The 17,276-nt window shown below is 36.8% G+C and overlaps 1 protein-coding gene across 8 annotated transcripts in view; it reads right to left on the bottom strand.

The window, feature by feature from the left end:
- Positions 1 to 17,276, bottom strand: part of NEO1 (neogenin 1) — a 233,126-nt gene that overhangs the window by 123,391 nt on the left and 92,459 nt on the right. For all 8 annotated transcript variants that reach the window (XM_032865005.1, XM_032865006.1, XM_032864999.1 and 5 more), the window contains exon 5: positions 16,609 to 16,745. In XM_032865005.1, the coding sequence (XP_032720896.1) occupies positions 16,609 to 16,745 (137 nt within the window). The remainder of the gene's footprint in view (positions 1 to 16,608; positions 16,746 to 17,276) is intronic.

Genomic DNA, 17,276 nt, shown 5'->3' with positions numbered 1-17,276 from the left:
TTTCTTCTTTATACTTTCCAGATTTCTTTTGCTTTTGCAGAGGGAATATAAATATCAATTATTCCTTATAACCTAAAAAAGTGACAAGATTATTTTTGTAGTGTCAATTTACATTCTGAAGAAATAATTTTGTAATCTCATTATGGAAACCTTGAATGAATGAATACAGTTCCCCGAAGAATAACCCAATCAAACCCAGTAAATGATCATTAAGCTTATTCTGAACTAATTCCTCATCTCCAAAGATGAAAAGCTTGTTCTTAAACTTGTTCTTGATTTATCAAACTACTACTGGCATATTTCTTTTTCACTCCTTACTAGTCATGAAAACGCTCCAAATGGGCCTAGCTTAGAAAAATCTTTGTACACTTTGTCCATATGCAAATTAAAGCATGTTTATTTGAAAATTCCACACAGCAGTTGAAAATAAGCATTTTAGTTCTTAGTAGACGTTCAGTAAATCACAAGCTTCAGCAGTTCAATACAAAGCAGAATATTTGTTTTACAAACTGTTGACCCACTGGTGTACCAAGGGCGGTCCAGTGGGCACAGTCAACTCTGGTGCAGGCAATAGAAAGGACACTGCCTACAGAGGTTAAAAACAATAAGCAAACTGACTTAAAGCTAAAATTGGTCTGCTTTTTATTAACCCCATATGCCAGGAATTCTCAACAATGTCAGCGACAAAAGACTCCTCCCCAACAGAGCAGACTAGTCCTCCTTTGTCACTTGACCTAGTGATGTTTCGTGAAATCAATTTTTAAAAATATAGAACAGGAAGAGATAGGGTGGGGTGAAAAGAAAATAGTGCATCTCACACAGTGTGTAAAACACTTAATTTGGAGATAATAATCTCTATACAGAGATTATAGATACAGATAAATAGAAAGATGTAAGATCCAATTATATATATATATAATTATATTCAATATATACATATATTGAATTGTGGCATAAGATCTATTTCTTACTCTGTAGTAGTTAAAAATGTCTAAAAACCACTGGGAGAGAATAATGACCCTCATGAAGTTGCATACGCTGCTTGAAGAATACTCAACTAGGAAGAGAGGTTCTGAATTTTCAATTTTAGTTTTGCCTTCAAGTATGTTTTGTGACTTTAGGGAAATTACTTTTCCTTCATATAAGAATATGCATGTGAAAAATCTGTTAATACAAAAGATAGTTAAAGAATTTGCCGGTATACCCATACCATGGAAATGTAATAAAGTACAGATCATATTTTGTGAATAAAATAAAAGGTGCTTGATGATGTTTCTACTATAATAAAATTTCTTGGCAAATAAAATGTCTCGTAATTCCACCATCCTGTGCCAATACTTAAAAATTCACCAGCAAGCTATTTTCAGTATCCCAAGAAAAAGGCAGAAGAGGAAAATATCATTTGGGGACTTTCAGAAGTTTTATCAATCAGTAGATTAGTAACCATCTCCTGTAGAGTTTTATAAGAGAAAAGGAAACTACACTTTGTGGAGTATTAGCTATGAGTCAGGTATTAGAACATGTACTTTATCTATAGTCTCTTTAGAGTCTCAAAATATAAAGTGCATTTATATGTTAAGTATAATTCTGTTATACAATCACTATGTATCAGTCATGCTCCCCTGAAAAGGGCTGACAATAAAATTCTGGCCAATGTAACAACTTGCTTACATACTATCTTCTCACTGTAACACACTAGTGTAATTTGGTGTAAATCCTACAGTTCTCTTTGGTCAGAGCTCAGGGCCAATGCTCCACAAACAATTTACCACCCAAATATGAAAATAAAAAATTCTCAAGGGTTTTGAAGAAATGGTATTTTAGTTCTGCTAATACAGTGACTAGATTTTATAATTAGGTTTTTAAAAAATACTTATAATTGATGAAGACTAATATACTAGGCCAAATTAATTATTTACACTAGGTAAGAGATACCATGAAGTAGCAGTTTATAGATGAAAACATATTTGGGATTGAATTGTAAATTACTGATATTTCATAGCACATTTGTTCTCTTGCTCCTTCAAGAGAAATTCATATACCTATAATGAGAAAAATTTCAAATCCAAAAATAATGGAAGTCATAATGATAGCTAAAATTTAACTATTCCTAAAGACATGTAAAAGCAAAGGCTGGAAATATTAAAATTTAAAATTTTCTTTTTAAAATTTTTATTATATATATATATATTTTAAAGATTTTACTTATTTATTTGACAGAGAGAAAGAGCTCACAAGTAGGCAGAGAGGCAGGCAGAGAGAGAGGAGGAAGCAGGTTCCCCACTGAGCAGAGAGAAGGATGCGGGGCTTGATCCCAGGACCCCGAGACCACGACCCGAGTCGAAGGCAGAGGCTTAACCCACTGAGCCACCCAGGCACCCCTATTATAAATATTTTAAAGATTTATTGGGCAGGAGGGGCAGAGGGAGAGGGAAAGGAGTCTCAAGCAGACCCTATGCTGAGCACGGAGCCTGATGTAAGGCTCAATTTCATGACGCTGAGACCATGACCTGAGCCAAGCCAGATGCTTAACCAACTGGTCCACCCAGGCACTTCTGGTATTCTAATTTTTCTATTCCCCATGTCTTTCTGATACCAATAAATGGACAATTCCTTAACACAATAAAGAATTCTCTAATATGACTGACAAGCAGATGCATCATCTACATATAAAATCAACACTGTGAGAAAACTTAGAAAATACTTCACAATGCAAGATACAAAAATGACCAATAAGCAGATAGTACAATATTCAACATCATTAATAATCAGGGAAATGCAAATTAAAACAACAGAGAAATACCATTATAAACCCAGAGGATGATCACAATTAAAGACTGACAACCCTCAATGCTGGCCAGGATGTAGAGCAAAAAGAATTCACGTATACTCTTGGCAGGAATATAAACTGGTACAATCGTTTTTGGGAAAGATCAGGCAAAACAGGAATACTCCTTACCAAAAAAAAGACAAAGACTCCTAATACACACAACAATATGCTTTATAAAAGAAGCCTTATATAAACAAACAAACCAATGACAGGATTACATTTATATGAAGCTTTGGAACAGGCAAAACTAATATGCCCTGTGGGAAATAAAGGGCAATGCCTTTGGGGTGGTAAGGAGAGGATCTGCTGGGCAGGGACATAAGGGAATTTTCTGCAGTGATGGTAATATTCTGTATCTTGATAGGGATTTTGGTTATACAGGAATACGTATCTGTCAGAGCACATTAATAGACTTATACATTTCACAGTATATAAATCTTACCTCAAAAAGAACTGCAAACAAATATTATGCTCTAGTTAATGATACAAACACTGAAGTATCTGGGTACATCTGCCACTTATTCTAAAACATATCAAAATTAAGATGGAAGGATAGAGTGACAGACATGTGATGTAGCAATTACAGTAAAATGTGAATTGAATACTCCAACTGGTGGGTGTTTGCTGTAAAATTCCTTCAACTTTTTTAATAAAAATTTTCCAACACACAGAAATGTTGCAAAATTTGGAGAAGATTTTTTCCTTAGGAAAAAGATATTCTTCAACACCCCATCACTCATACAACAAGGAAACTACTATGATTAAGAGTACTGAAAGAAAAAAAAGTACTATCATTTTAAGACAGAAGTAGAAATGGGTGGTAAAGATCAGCATCTTGGAGCACCCGGGTGGCTCAGTTGGTTAAGCGTCTGACTTGTGATTTCATCTCAGATCATGATCTCATGGTAGGGGGATGGAATCCCACTCTGGGCTCCACACCCAGCAAGGAGTCAGCTTGAGAATCTCTCTACCCCTCCAACTCAGGTGCTTACTCTTTCTCTCTAATAAATACATCTTTAAAAAAAAAAGATCAGCATCTTGACAAATGATTTTGACAATGACCGAGAACACCTAGCTGACTGTAGTCATTTCTCAGTATTTCAAAGTTTATAAGACAAATTCTGTCCAAGAAAATTCTGCTTCAAAACTATAAAAGAAAACAATTTAGGCCTGTTATCATTACTGAATTTTATCTTATATATATATATATGCCATTGTTAAATAATATTTTTATTGAGGTAAAACTAACATATAACCTTGTATTACTTTTGGGTATACAAGGTAGTGATTTGATATATGTATTATTGAGAAATGATCACCACAATAATTCTAGTTAACATCCAACACCACATATAGTTACAAATTTTTTCTTGTGGTGACAACTTTTAAGATCTGCTCTTAGGAACTTTCAAATATATAATATAGTATTATTAACTATGTCACCATGCTATCCATTATATCCCTAGGATTTATTTATAATTAGAAGTTTGTGACTTTTCACCACCTCCACCCATTTCACACACACACCCCCTCTGACAACCACCAATCTATTCTCTGTATCTATGAATTCAGGTTTTCTGTTTTTGATGTGTTTTTTCTTTAGATTCCATGTATCAGTAAGATCATATGGTACTTGTCTTTCTTTGACTTATTTCACTTAGCAAAATCCCCTCAGGGTCCATCTATGTTGAAAATGGCAAAAAACAATGTTTAAATAAAGTCTGCTGATTATCTATTTCTGATGTCAAGAATTCAAGGAATACATTTATCTGTTAAAAACTACTAGTGTCATTTTTCTTCTTCTACTTTCTGACCAAGAATCACTGAAATCAACTAGACAAGAATGAGTCTTGGAGACAAAGCGGACACATAATAGTGGAACTTTTATCATCCTGGGCTAAAAATGCCTAATTACTTCACTGTGTCACCTCCTGTACCCTTAGGGATGAAGACTGCATCCTATTTGCCATTCTGTCTCCAGCAATACTAGATTCTGCCTTCTGCTTAACTTGCACTATGTACTGAATAATATTTATAAATATTTACTGAAAACTATCTCTGGTATCACTTTTAAGATAGCCATTGAAATACTGTATTTGTAATCATAAGTAAGAAAAATATTAATCCAAGGAATGGAGGAGAAGGGGAATAGAGACTGTCCCCATCATACTCAGCTTCCATCAGACTAGTTCCACATTTATCTATTTTACATTTCTTGCTTACAAAGTAAGCTCTTGAGTTCCCTGCCTCCCCCCACCCCACCATCTACACACAAAAAAGTCTAAAGGTGACATGATCTCACCTTTAGAAATTTCTCTGGACAAAAAGACCAATAAATTGTTCATTATCATTACAATGGGGATTGGAAAAAAGCAGAAGAGATTTAGTTTCATTAGGCTTTTTGTCAGCGATGCTCAGACTTTAGATCAATGCAGGGCAGTTAGCTTTCAGATACATTGAGGGTAACCGCTGTATTGATAAGATATTCTTGTTGGGGCAAGATCCCATTCCTGTGTGTATACTGAGTTTACCTGAAAGTGTTACATCAATAAACACTTCATGGGAAGGGGTGGGAGTGGGAAGAAATCGATACTAAAGAAGAAACTTGTCTTGGCTGCTCTTCCCACTAGGAGATTATCTTTCCACTGACCATTCTGGAGCTTCTGAGTTCAATTTTTAGTGAAAAGGTGACATTTTTTAATTCATAAAATTGCTCCCCTTTTCCTGCCATTCTTAATTCTGGCTATCATCTCTTTAACGAAGAAAGAGGAAGATAACTAAAATTAAGAGAATGGGAAGTTTAAGTGATTCAATATATTTATTTTGAGACTTATAGCCAATATGACTAAAATTACTAAAATACTTTTTGGCATGAATCTCTTTACTGAATCTGGAAAATTCCCTAACATCCCTTGAGGTAAAAGAAATATAGTTAGTATAAGTAAAACAGTAAATATTATATGGAACACATTTCCTCGATGACTGAATATATAATAGAGTCAAGAAAAGACAGCTAAAATTAATGACTAAGAGACACCGAGTAAGCAAAGCTTTATATTCTGAGGTCAAGACAGGTAACTTTACTAGGAAGAAGATGACTGCCAAGGATGACAGCCAAACCTTCTCACTGGTTTCTGAGCTGGAAAAGGCATGACTTTGCCCATAATGCTATCCTCTTATTTCTCAAATAAATACTGAGAAGTGTTTACTAATATTTCATCCAACCTGCCAGAGCAGACAAGCAGGAACACAGCATGCATGGATTTAGGTGAGAGCCTAAGAAGCTGGATTCGGCATAAGAGTGGAGTATGGCTGGCCTGCCTCACAGATAACAAAACATGGAGCCAAGGATATTTGCTGGTTATGGCATGCGACAAAACCAAAACAGAATGTCATCTGAGATGTCCATTTGAATGATCCAAGGAGGAAGCAGAATCGGGGTAAATAGGCAAAAAAGAAATCAAAGAAAGAATCAAGTGAAGTGGGTTTAGATAGAAAGAAAAGATTCTTTGAACCCCAGGGACATTAGCTGAGGCACATTTACTAAATGCCCACAGAGCACAGGCACTGTAACAGGCATCTTATGTCATCATCACAAATAAGGCATTCTCATTTCCATTTTAGAAATAAGAAAAATGAACCTCAAGTAAATGGATTAACTTGCCAGAGACTAGGAAACCGGGACACACCTCCAAAAACAGAGCTCTCTTCATCATACCATATTCCTACAAGGTGCAATGCTGATCTCTTAGTGGTCTTAGAGAAACCAGCGATCCGTTTCTACTCCATGATTCCTGCTTATTTGTCCCACAAAGCTTCCTCCTGATTAGGGTCATTTGACTTCTTCTCATGCTGCACTTTGACTAATGCACGAACAACAAACAGGCAGGATCTTCAGGCATATGAATGGCTGTTATATTTTGCAGCATTTTCATGGTCAGAAACTATGTATCTGTAGTCCACATAAATCTAGGTTCTAACTTTATATCATATTTCATTTTATTTCATGCGGATACTCCTCATGTTTTCTAGAATACCTGCAGGTCATCTCCTGAAGGAGGCTAGTTACCATGGAAATGAGGTTATTGTATGTCAGAATAAATTTACATAACTATTAGAAAATTATTTCAAGCTCATAAAATATGGGATTTACCTGAAAGCTAACATGACCACTGATGTGATAAAAAATATAAGAAGAACTGCAAACCAATTTAAAATGATTCAGGTCCCAATACAGGATTATAAAACAACTGTAAAACAATTTCTAATTTACAGCAATGGCTTAAAAAATGAAACCTCTATGGAGGCAAATTGTGAAATACCCTGATATAGACAGCGAACTATAAAAATGTCCAAATATCTTATCCATTTGTTGTAAAAAATGTAGCGTCAGGTGCTGTATTAGGTGCTATGGATCAAAAAGCTGACATGATGCAGGCCTGTCCTAAAGGAACTCAGTCTGGTAGGACAGAAAGATAAACAAATTGAAAAAACAAAACCAAAAACACCTTAAGGATGACAAGTCAAACAAGAAAGATATATGAAGTGCATCAGCAAAATCAAAGAAAGTATGGAGAAGATCGGTATAAGCAACAGGAGTAAACGGGAGCAAGAGCTTCAGAGATTTCTCAGGAAAGCCAGACAAGCAGGTCCAAGAGACTCCAGGCAGAAGGGACAGCACAAACAAAAGAACTAAATGAGGTTTCTAAGAAGCCAGCTGTTGTTGAAATTAAAATACCTTAAGAAGCAATGGAAAGGGCCGCCTGGGTGGCCTGTTGGTTAAGTTCTTGGTTTTGGCTCAGGATCATGAGATCGAGCCCCACATGAGGCTCTGCGTGGAGTCTACCTGGGATTCTCTCTCCTTCTTCCTCTACCCCCACTCGTGCTCTCTCTTCCTCTCTCTCTAATACATAAATAAATCTGTATTTTAAAAAAAGATGCCATGACTACATTGGACTGATCAGACTCAGACTCTAATTCTCATTCTGCTTGACATTTAGAAGAAAAATGACCCCATCAAGACAAGTAAACATCCAGTATTCTGAGACTTTTAGATAAGACTTCAAAAGGAAGACATAGAAGGCTTCTTGCTAATTCGTTTGTGGTAATTTGTAAAAGAAAGTCAAAGGACATGGCCCAATTTGTACCATAACTTTGTGACACAAATAATGTTATTTAATATACTCAAAGCACTTAATCTTGCCATTTAATAATCTTCTAGAATGTGACTTTTGTTAGATGCATAGTATTCTGATATATGGATAGGACAGAATTTATTTTACCAATCACCTGTTGTTCGCCATTTAGATGGTTCATAATTTTTCTCATTAAAAATATGTATCATTCCAACAAATATATATCATTGCAATTTCTATGCATAAATCTTTGCACATATTCTGGATAATTCATTAAAAGAAATTACTAGAAGCAGAATTGTGGGCCAAAGGATGTGCAAATTTTAAGACTTCTGATTATGTTACCAAACTGCCCTAACAAAAAGGTTACGTTAATTTGTACTACCAGCAAACAATGTAATAATCCTCATTTTACTGTAATTTTGCCAAGAGTAGTTTATTATTTTAAAACTCTACCTGTGAGCCAAAAAAAGGGCTACTTTAATCTGCATTTCTTCTACTATTCATGAAGTTGAACTTTTTCAGGTCAATTTTCCATTTTACCTTGTTTATGTGAACAGACTATTCTCTCCCCTTTTTTCACCTTAGGCACTCATTTGGTCTTTTTAATTTATAAACTCAACTTTAATCTGTGCCAATTATTTTTTCAAGTTTTTTTTTTAAAGATTTTATTTATTTGACAGAGATCACAAGTTGGCAGAGAGAGAGGAGGAAGCAGGCTCCCTGCTGAGCAGAGAGCCCAATGCGGGGCTCGATCCCAGGACCCCAGGATCATGACCTGAGCCAAAGGCAGAGGCTCAACCCATTGAGCTACCCAGGTGCCCCTTTTTTCAAGTTTTTAACAGAAGGATTTTGTTCATTTCTGCCATTCTGAAGAATGGGTTTGAAGAAAACTAGGTTAGAACAAGAAACACCAATTAGGACACTAATGAAGTAGCCTAGGAAGGAGATTAACTAAGCTGTTGAACCAGGGGAGTAAAGACAAGGAGAAAGAGAACCTGAGTTGGAAGTGGGAAGAATTAAAAAAGACTGAAATGATAAAAAAATGATTCTTGTGTTTCTAGCACAAGGGAAGAAGTAGACAGTAGCACCACTAAGATACAGAAAACCAGAGAAAGATTTTGAAGGAAGAAAGTTAAGTTCAACTTTGGGTATGTGACATTTGAGGGACCTATGGGACACCCAGCTGGAAATGCGTAATGCTCAGCAATGGGTCTGCTCGAGGAATCTGGGAGTTATCATTATGTCAGTTATACCAGAAACCATGAGCATGAAGAGCTGTCAGTTGAAGACAGAATATTTTAATGAGCATGTTGAAGAAAAGATCCTCATAAAAGAAAAGCAGAGGAATGGACAGAAATAAAAGGAGAAACAGGATAATACAGTGGAGCATCTCATGGGGTTGGAGGTAAAGATGAAGGGATTCAATGCACACAGTCTTGAACTACGAGAGCAAACAAGGAATATAAGGGTTTTCAAGCAGCCATTTGGAAGAAAGCTCATCTTTCATGGCTTCGGTACTTTTGTTTAAGCTTTATGTTGGTTATGGGAGGCATCAAAAGATCAAGAATGGCAATTAATAAAGATGATAAAGCACTGTTTATAAACATACATATATATGAATGTAGCAATTATGGCCTCAGTTATATGTTAGGGTAATGACTCATCTTCCTCCAAAAAAACCTTTTAGTAAGTTTTTTTTTATCCCAATTTCTTTTACATAAAAATCTATGAAAAACAAGGTGCAAAGGAAAACATGAGTAATAAAGTAATCATAAACATTAAATCATTCCTATTGCCACAGTTCACAATTTCACTACAAAGTTTCATTCACTCATTCAGTAACTACTTACTGATAATCTATTATGATAAATCATAGTTAATACCAGTCCCTGGTTTAAGTTTATTTTTAGTAATCTCTACACCCAACATGGGGCTTGAACTCATGACTCTGAGATCAAGAGTTACCTGTTCTACTGACTGAACCAAGTAGGTGCCCTGGTACCAGTCCCTATTGGTAAGAATCTCAGTTCAGTAGTAGTGGGAAAAGACATATAAACAAATCAATGAGAAATACTACTGGTAAAAAAAGAAGACCTATTTTGAGAGACATCATAATAATGTGAGGGTGAGAGGATGGTTACAAAAAGCCTCATAGCAAGATTAAGATTAGAACTAATCTTGGACTATCAGAAAATTTCCACTGAGGGTGTGAGGATATAGTGGAACAGAGCCATCAAATAGCACAGTATTTTCAGGAAGCTATATATAATTTGGTAAAGATCCCCTTCATTTCTATCCCAGATTCAGGTGGAACAGTGCCAGTTAATTTTATTAATCCCTATAACAACTTACTAACCTGATTAAAAAAAAAAAAAAAACTAAGACAAAGGTAAGTTATATAACTAGCTCATGTTCATATAAAGAGAGACCCAAGCATGCTGGGTCCAAAGACTGCTCTCAACTACTCTGGTTCTCAGTTAACAATGAAGAAGGTGGGGTGTCTGGGTGGCTCAGTTGTTCAGTGTCTGTCTTTGGCTCAGGTCATGATCCTGGGGTCCTGGGATCTAGTCCTGCATCGGGCTCTCTGCTCAGCAGGAAGCCTGCTTCTCCCTATCCCACTCCCCCTGCTTGTGTTCCCTCTCTTGCTGTGTCTCTCTGTCAAATAAATAAATAAAATCTTTAAAACAATGAAAAAGTTGCCTTTATCTGAAGGATCTGGTTATGTTTTATACATAAGCCATAGGAGTTTGTTTTATCCTAAGCCAAGAAAACAGAGAGTTCTTTTTATTTAAAATCGTAAATCTTATGTATATTTTACCCCCCACACACCCACAAATAGCCATAATAAGAACTAAAACAGAATTACATGGTCCCAGGAACTTTATTAACTGAATGCTACTTTTTCCAGTTAACTTCTTACAAAGACCTTATAACTGGTGGTAAAAGTCCCAGTGTTACAGATGTTTACAGCAGATCTCCCAGCACGCAGAGAAGAAGTCTGATTCTTCCCCAGCAGGAAGGGCAACTATTCGGTGTCTATGGAGGCCCTGTTTCTTCCTGTTTCCACCAGCCAGCGTCCCTATGCCCCTGGGATGAGATGCTTTGAGATCTGCAGAAGCTCATACAGAGAACTCTTCCTATGTCTATCGAGAACTGAGAGTTCTATCAAATGAGAGAAGACTACTGTAATTCATCATGAATTAAAAGGAAGTGAAATCAAGCAGAAGACTGGCAAAAAAGGCGAGATCAATGTCTTAATGTAAGTAGAGATCAGACAGAGTAGAAGGTTTAATGTGGAATGACATTAGGCTCTGACTTCAGAGGAAGACTGTAGAATCAGTTACAAATCTGTTATGAGTATTGACAAAGTCAAGGAGGTGGCCAATTCAAATTTACCAATTTATCCCACAAGAATACAAATGGAAAATTTTCTTCCTTTTTGTGTGTGGGGAGGGAGTGGAGATGTGTATCACAGACTGTTATGAATGTTGTAAGAGAAAAGGAAAAATTCCTCTTAAAAAAAAAAACACAACAACTCATGACCAGTGGGTGTTATCGGCAATCTGAGATGACAGGAAATACACGGTGGGCTAATTCACGTCACAGCATGTGTAGAAATCCCAGGAGTTAATGATAAAACAATAAATTTGAAATATTTAACAGATGAAGAATGAACTTATAACCTTTTTCTGCATTAACACTCACTATGGCATTTCCTGTGGCTAAAACTTCTTAAAAAAATAACAGAAGTCAGAAAGGTATGACCACATATACAGAAATAACTATATAAACACTTTATGTGTGTGTGTGTGTGTGTGTGTGTGTGTGTGTGTATAATCTCCAACTATTTCTCATAAACTGCTTTCCCCATTTGAAAAAGAAAATACTTTCAGTTATGGGACAAAGTTCAAAGTAAAATTTTCCAAACTTTCATTGTACATAGTAACTTCTTATCTGTAAACAATAAAAAAGAAAAGACCTCATGTGACACATTAACAGTATAGATTCAATTATTTTAGCTACCACCCAGATTAAGAAACAGAACACACCAGAAGTCCTGTTGTTCCACATTCAGTCACTACCCTGCCTTGGTCCAGAAGTAATCACTATCCTGATTTCTCAAACCATAGATTAATTTTGCCTATTTCTGAACTTTATAAAAATGGAATCATACAGTATGTATTCTTTTGTAACTGGCTTCCTTCCTTCAATGATGTTTGTTTGATCTCTGTGGTTGAAAGCAGCAAAGGTCTGTCAGTTTTCACTGTTGATAATATGCCACTGTAGGATTAGAGCACTACTTATCAGTTCTACTGCTGAAGGATGTTTTAACTGTTTCCAGTTTTGATTTACTGTGAATAAAGCTGGCGAGAACATTACTGTGTGATTTTTGATGCATATATTTATATACTTCTGGTGCACATACTCCTATGAATACAACCATTATATCATAAGATATGTTTGTACGTAATTTCAGCAGGTTCTGCCCAATACTATTCTGAAGTGATTTTATCAATGTATAGTCCTAACAGCAGTACCTCACTGCGTTCCTAACCAACTTCTGTGATTAGCTTCTTTAATTTTAGCCACTCTGGTGGAGTGGCTTTTATTTGCATATCTCAGAAAACGAATGATGATAACCACTTATTCAATAGCTATCTGGAGATCTGTGAGGTAGCAGCTCAAGTCTTTTGATGATATTTTACTGGTTTATCTGTCTTTGTTTACCTTGTTGATCTGTAAGAGTCTTTACAGGGTATACATCAAGAGTCGAAACTTTTTCTGAAAAGGACCAGAGAGTAAGTATTTTAAAGATTTTTTTTTTTTAATTCATTTGAGAGAAAGATACAGACAGAGAGAACACAAGCAGGGGGAGAGGCAGAGGCAGTGGGAGAGGGAGAAGCAGTCTCCCAACTGAGCTGGGAGCCCAACATGGGGCTCAATCCCAGGACCTGGAGATCATGACCTGAGCTGAAGACAGACGCTTAACCTTATCTGAGCCACCCAGGTACCGGAGAGAGTAAATATTTTAGAATTTGTGGGTCATGAGGTCTCTCACAACTACTCAACTCCACAGAAGCAGCCAATATATAAATGAAGCAGTCAATATATAAATGAATATGACTGTGTACCAATAAAACTTCATTTATGGACAATAAAACTGAATTTCATTAAATTTTCATATATCACTAAATATTATTCTCCTGTTTCAACCATTTAAAACTGTATAAGCTATTTTTAGCTCACAGGCTATATAATACAAGCAGTCAGACAGATCTGGTCTATGAGCTGTAGTTTGCACACCCTTTAACTAAGGACCTTCATCAAGACTTACATTTAAGTCTTGTCAGGTGTTTAACAATGCTGTTGTGCTTTACAAGGACACCCAACCCTTAGCTTTGCTGAAACTCTCTATTTTGAATGGTTTTTCCTATTTTATTAATTTTGCTCTTGTCTTTACTTCCTTTCTTCTATTTCGCCCCGAGCGATAAAGGGCCCTCGGCCACGGGGAGCAGAGCGGTCTGCATGGCTGCCCAACGCCGACCAATTCTCACGAGCGTTCTGCCCAAACCGATTACGGTTTGGGCAGAACGCTCGTGAGAATTGGCCGGAAAACGCCCGGCGAACTCGCTTCGGTCGCCGCACATCTTCAGGGCAGTCCCCTGGGCCTGGCCCGGCCTCGTGAGCCGTCGCGTCCGAGCCCCGCCAGGAATCCCTCTGGGAGTCAGGCTCCAGCGCGGGCGACGCCTCCTCAGTCTGTGGTGGTCCCCTACCTGGCCCTGTCCGCTGGGGCTGGGCCTGCCCGGAGTCCCAGACACGAACCCTCGCCTACTCCCTCAGCCTTCTGTTTCCAGGGTCCTGTCCCTCGGGGCTTCCACCTGGGGAACCCTGAGTCCCGCACCACGACTCCCCTTCCTACCCCTGCGCAAAACATGGCATTCGGCGCTCCGGAGAAGTCTAAGAGGGAGAGAAATTTTCGTTCCCCAACTGAGGTCATCCCCACTGAGGAATACAATATCTAGTACCAACGAGGCAATGTTTTCAACTGGCGATATATTATCAACAATAATTCTCAGTTCTCAATACCCCGCCACAAGCTCTGGAGGTCAAAATCTTTTCAATTTTTGCCAATATAATGGTTGAGAAGCATGTTACCTTTTAAATTTGTATTTTTCTCACTAGTAGTATGGTTGACTATCTGCCAATGAAGAAATGCAAACATTAATAAACCCTTGTTTGTGAACTTCCTGTTCATATTCTTTATCAATTTTCCTCAGATTTTTTTTTATAATCAGTTTCTAGAAACTCTATTTTGAGGATTCTCACCCTTTTTCAGTTATGTGTTACAACTATTCCTAGTCTATCATTTGCATTTAGCCTTTATTTACAGGGGCTCTTCTATATAACTTTAAAAAAAAAATTGTATGTTGTCAACATTTGTTGGTTTTTGCTTGACATGTTCTTTCCTGTTCTCAGACTATCTTTTCCAGCACAGATAATACAAACATTAAAACATGTTCTTCATTTTTTCATATTTTGACCAACTTTATTTTCTCCTGCTTGAAAATCTATTCTACCAATACCCTTTAGTAAATAAAAGTTTTTTCCCCTCTGAACTGAATTGCTACTTTGATAATAGTTTTAAGTTCTAGAATTACTTATAATAGCTGGATTTTATTCCTTTTGGTCGCCTACTCTTGGGCCAATACCATCTGTTTAATTAGAAAAGGTCGTGGTAATTTTTAATATGTAGGTTTCTTTACTCTTATTCTTTCCTCAGTTTTCTAGAATGTACTCATTTAAAGAGCACTTTCTCGAAAATTAGAGGCACAGATTAAGATGGAACTAGTACAAACTGTAAATATGTATGTATTATCTTACAACTAAAAAAAATATAGTAAGTTACTAGAAGAGTCTTAATTCAATTCCAAACAATAAATGAAAGTTAAAAAGCAGAAAATCACCAGATGAACAGATGCAACCGACATATACAGCAGACACTATGCCTCACATCTGAGGTTAATAACAAGGTACTTTACAGTGGAGGAAACTGAGGCACGGGTAAGAAACAGAAGAGAGTGTTAGACCAAGAATCTGACTAATGGTAAAAACAAAAAGAGAAAACATCTAGTAAGGGAGGCACCGGGACCAAATAAGATGGAGTTCACTAATATTTTACTTGTATGATCCCACCCACACACAGAGGTAAAGAAATAAAATGGATGAACAGATAAATAAAATAGAAATAGAAATTGGTCATTCTACAATTGGTCATAGCCAACCTTCGACCGAGCCAAGAATGATGGTTGAGCTCAAGTGAGGCAATAGTTATGTAATTAACTATAATAATTACAGTCTAAGGCTTGCTCTTTTGATTTTCAGAGATGATGAATCCATCCACAAATAGCAACAGAGAACATAAACATTCTGTGCTTTTGCCAGCATAGGAGAACCCCAAGCAGTCTATTCCCCAATTCCTATCAGAAACAAATTTGAACCCTTCAAATTGGCTCAGTCAGTGGAGCATGCAATTCTTGATCTCGGGGTCGTGAGTTCAAGCTGCACGCTGGGTGTAGAGATTAGCAAAAATAAATAAATATATATGTTTTATATATAAAACAAAACAAATTTGAGTCCTCTGGTGACTACTGGAAGTATAAGTGTGGCTATCATACTTCCTACTCTGAAACCCACCAGTGAGCCAAGAGAAACAAACTTTCATAAAAATATGGAATAACCCTAAACCACAGATTAGGAAGTATTCTATCAAATATAATACAATTTGAGACAGGGTAATAATGAATATTATGAGCCAAAATACACCTCTACATATCCAAGCAAAGTTGGATTTCCTGAAAGTAACAGGAAAGGTCTTAAAATTTTTTAGTTGAAACAAAGGTAAAATGAAGGTGTAGATAAATTATAGGCAAGATAGCAAATATTCCTCTCACGGTACATTTCAATATGGAGGAAGAATAAGGGACATGGAGATAAAGGAGAGATAATGCCATGTTCATTTTCTCTGACTTCTAAATCAGAGAACCTGTAAGGGAAGATGCTGTGAGGACCAACATTAGTTGAACAGGAAGAGATAAATCATCAAGTCATCAAAGAGATGACCATGTTACATTGAGAGACATAGTGCATTCCATCCTGGGTGATCTATTCTCCTGAAAGGAAGGAACACCAATGCTTAGGAGATAAACGGTTCTAGGTCAGAGTGTAAGAAGTCTCTCTGAGATAAGAAAAGTGAACTGAACCTTCCAGATGCCCCAGAACACAGCCTTCCCCATACTACTACTACTACAGATAATAGCAATAATTAACTGGGCTCTTATCATATTCTAGTCACATATTCTAGGAATTTATAAGTATTAACTCTTTTAATCCTTAAACAACCCCAATGAGGTAAATACTCTTATTATCTCCATTTTACAGATGAGGTAAATGAGCATCAGAGAGGTTAAGTAAGTTTCCTATAGTTATATAGGTAGGAAACATAAAACCAAGAATTGAACCTAAGCAATCTGGTGTAAAGCTCAGGTTTTTATGCTGTGTTGTCTCTTCTACTTTAATGTTAAACAATTAGCAAACCCACAAAGTATACAGAATTTATTTATACAGGCAATAATGACATACCTTGTACTGTAAGCTCTGCTTGAGCTTCAATTGTTTCATTTCCATTATCAGCGATACAAAAATAAGTCCCCGCATCATCCTCAGTAACATCACTAATCTCCAGACTACCACCGGCCAGCAGCACCAGTTTTTCAGAGCTGCAAAAAAAAAAAAAAAAAAAACATTGGCACATTTCAGAACTAGGAAAACAGTAACTGAGAAACTCTTCACATAAAACAGAGAAAACACTTAAAATGCATTATTATTTACATGGCTACAGAGAGAATAACAAAATTAGCAGAATTTAATTTAGTCCAATTTACTCTGCTCTTATTTAACATCCATAAATAATCACAAATACAAATCAAAATGTTACAATGAATTATCTCTAACATGTATTTTTTCTGAGAGAGAGAGGAAGAGCATGCAAGCTTGGGGTGGAGAGGGGTAGGGGAGAGAGAGAGAGGGAGTCTTAAGCAGGTTCCATACCAAGTGTGGAGCCCAAAGCGGGCCTGGATCTCACATCTCTGAGATGGTGACCTGAGCCAAAATCAAAAGTCAGATGCTGAAACAACTGAGTCACCTAGGCACCCCTATCTCTAAACATATCTAATTATTCTCAAAAGTATACAAATTTTGTAGCCAATTCCACTCCCCACACTCTATCCCTGCCTCCCAGATCTCCCCAT

The sequence above is a fragment of the Lontra canadensis genome, unplaced genomic scaffold (assembly GCF_010015895.1).
Source record: "Lontra canadensis isolate GAN:19392208 unplaced genomic scaffold, GSC_riverotter_1.0 scaffold28, whole genome shotgun sequence".
In the NCBI taxonomy this organism is placed as follows: domain Eukaryota; kingdom Metazoa; phylum Chordata; class Mammalia; order Carnivora; family Mustelidae; genus Lontra; species Lontra canadensis.
Note: the sequence above shows the minus strand (reverse complement) of the source record. Positions and strands in the feature narration are given on the sequence as shown.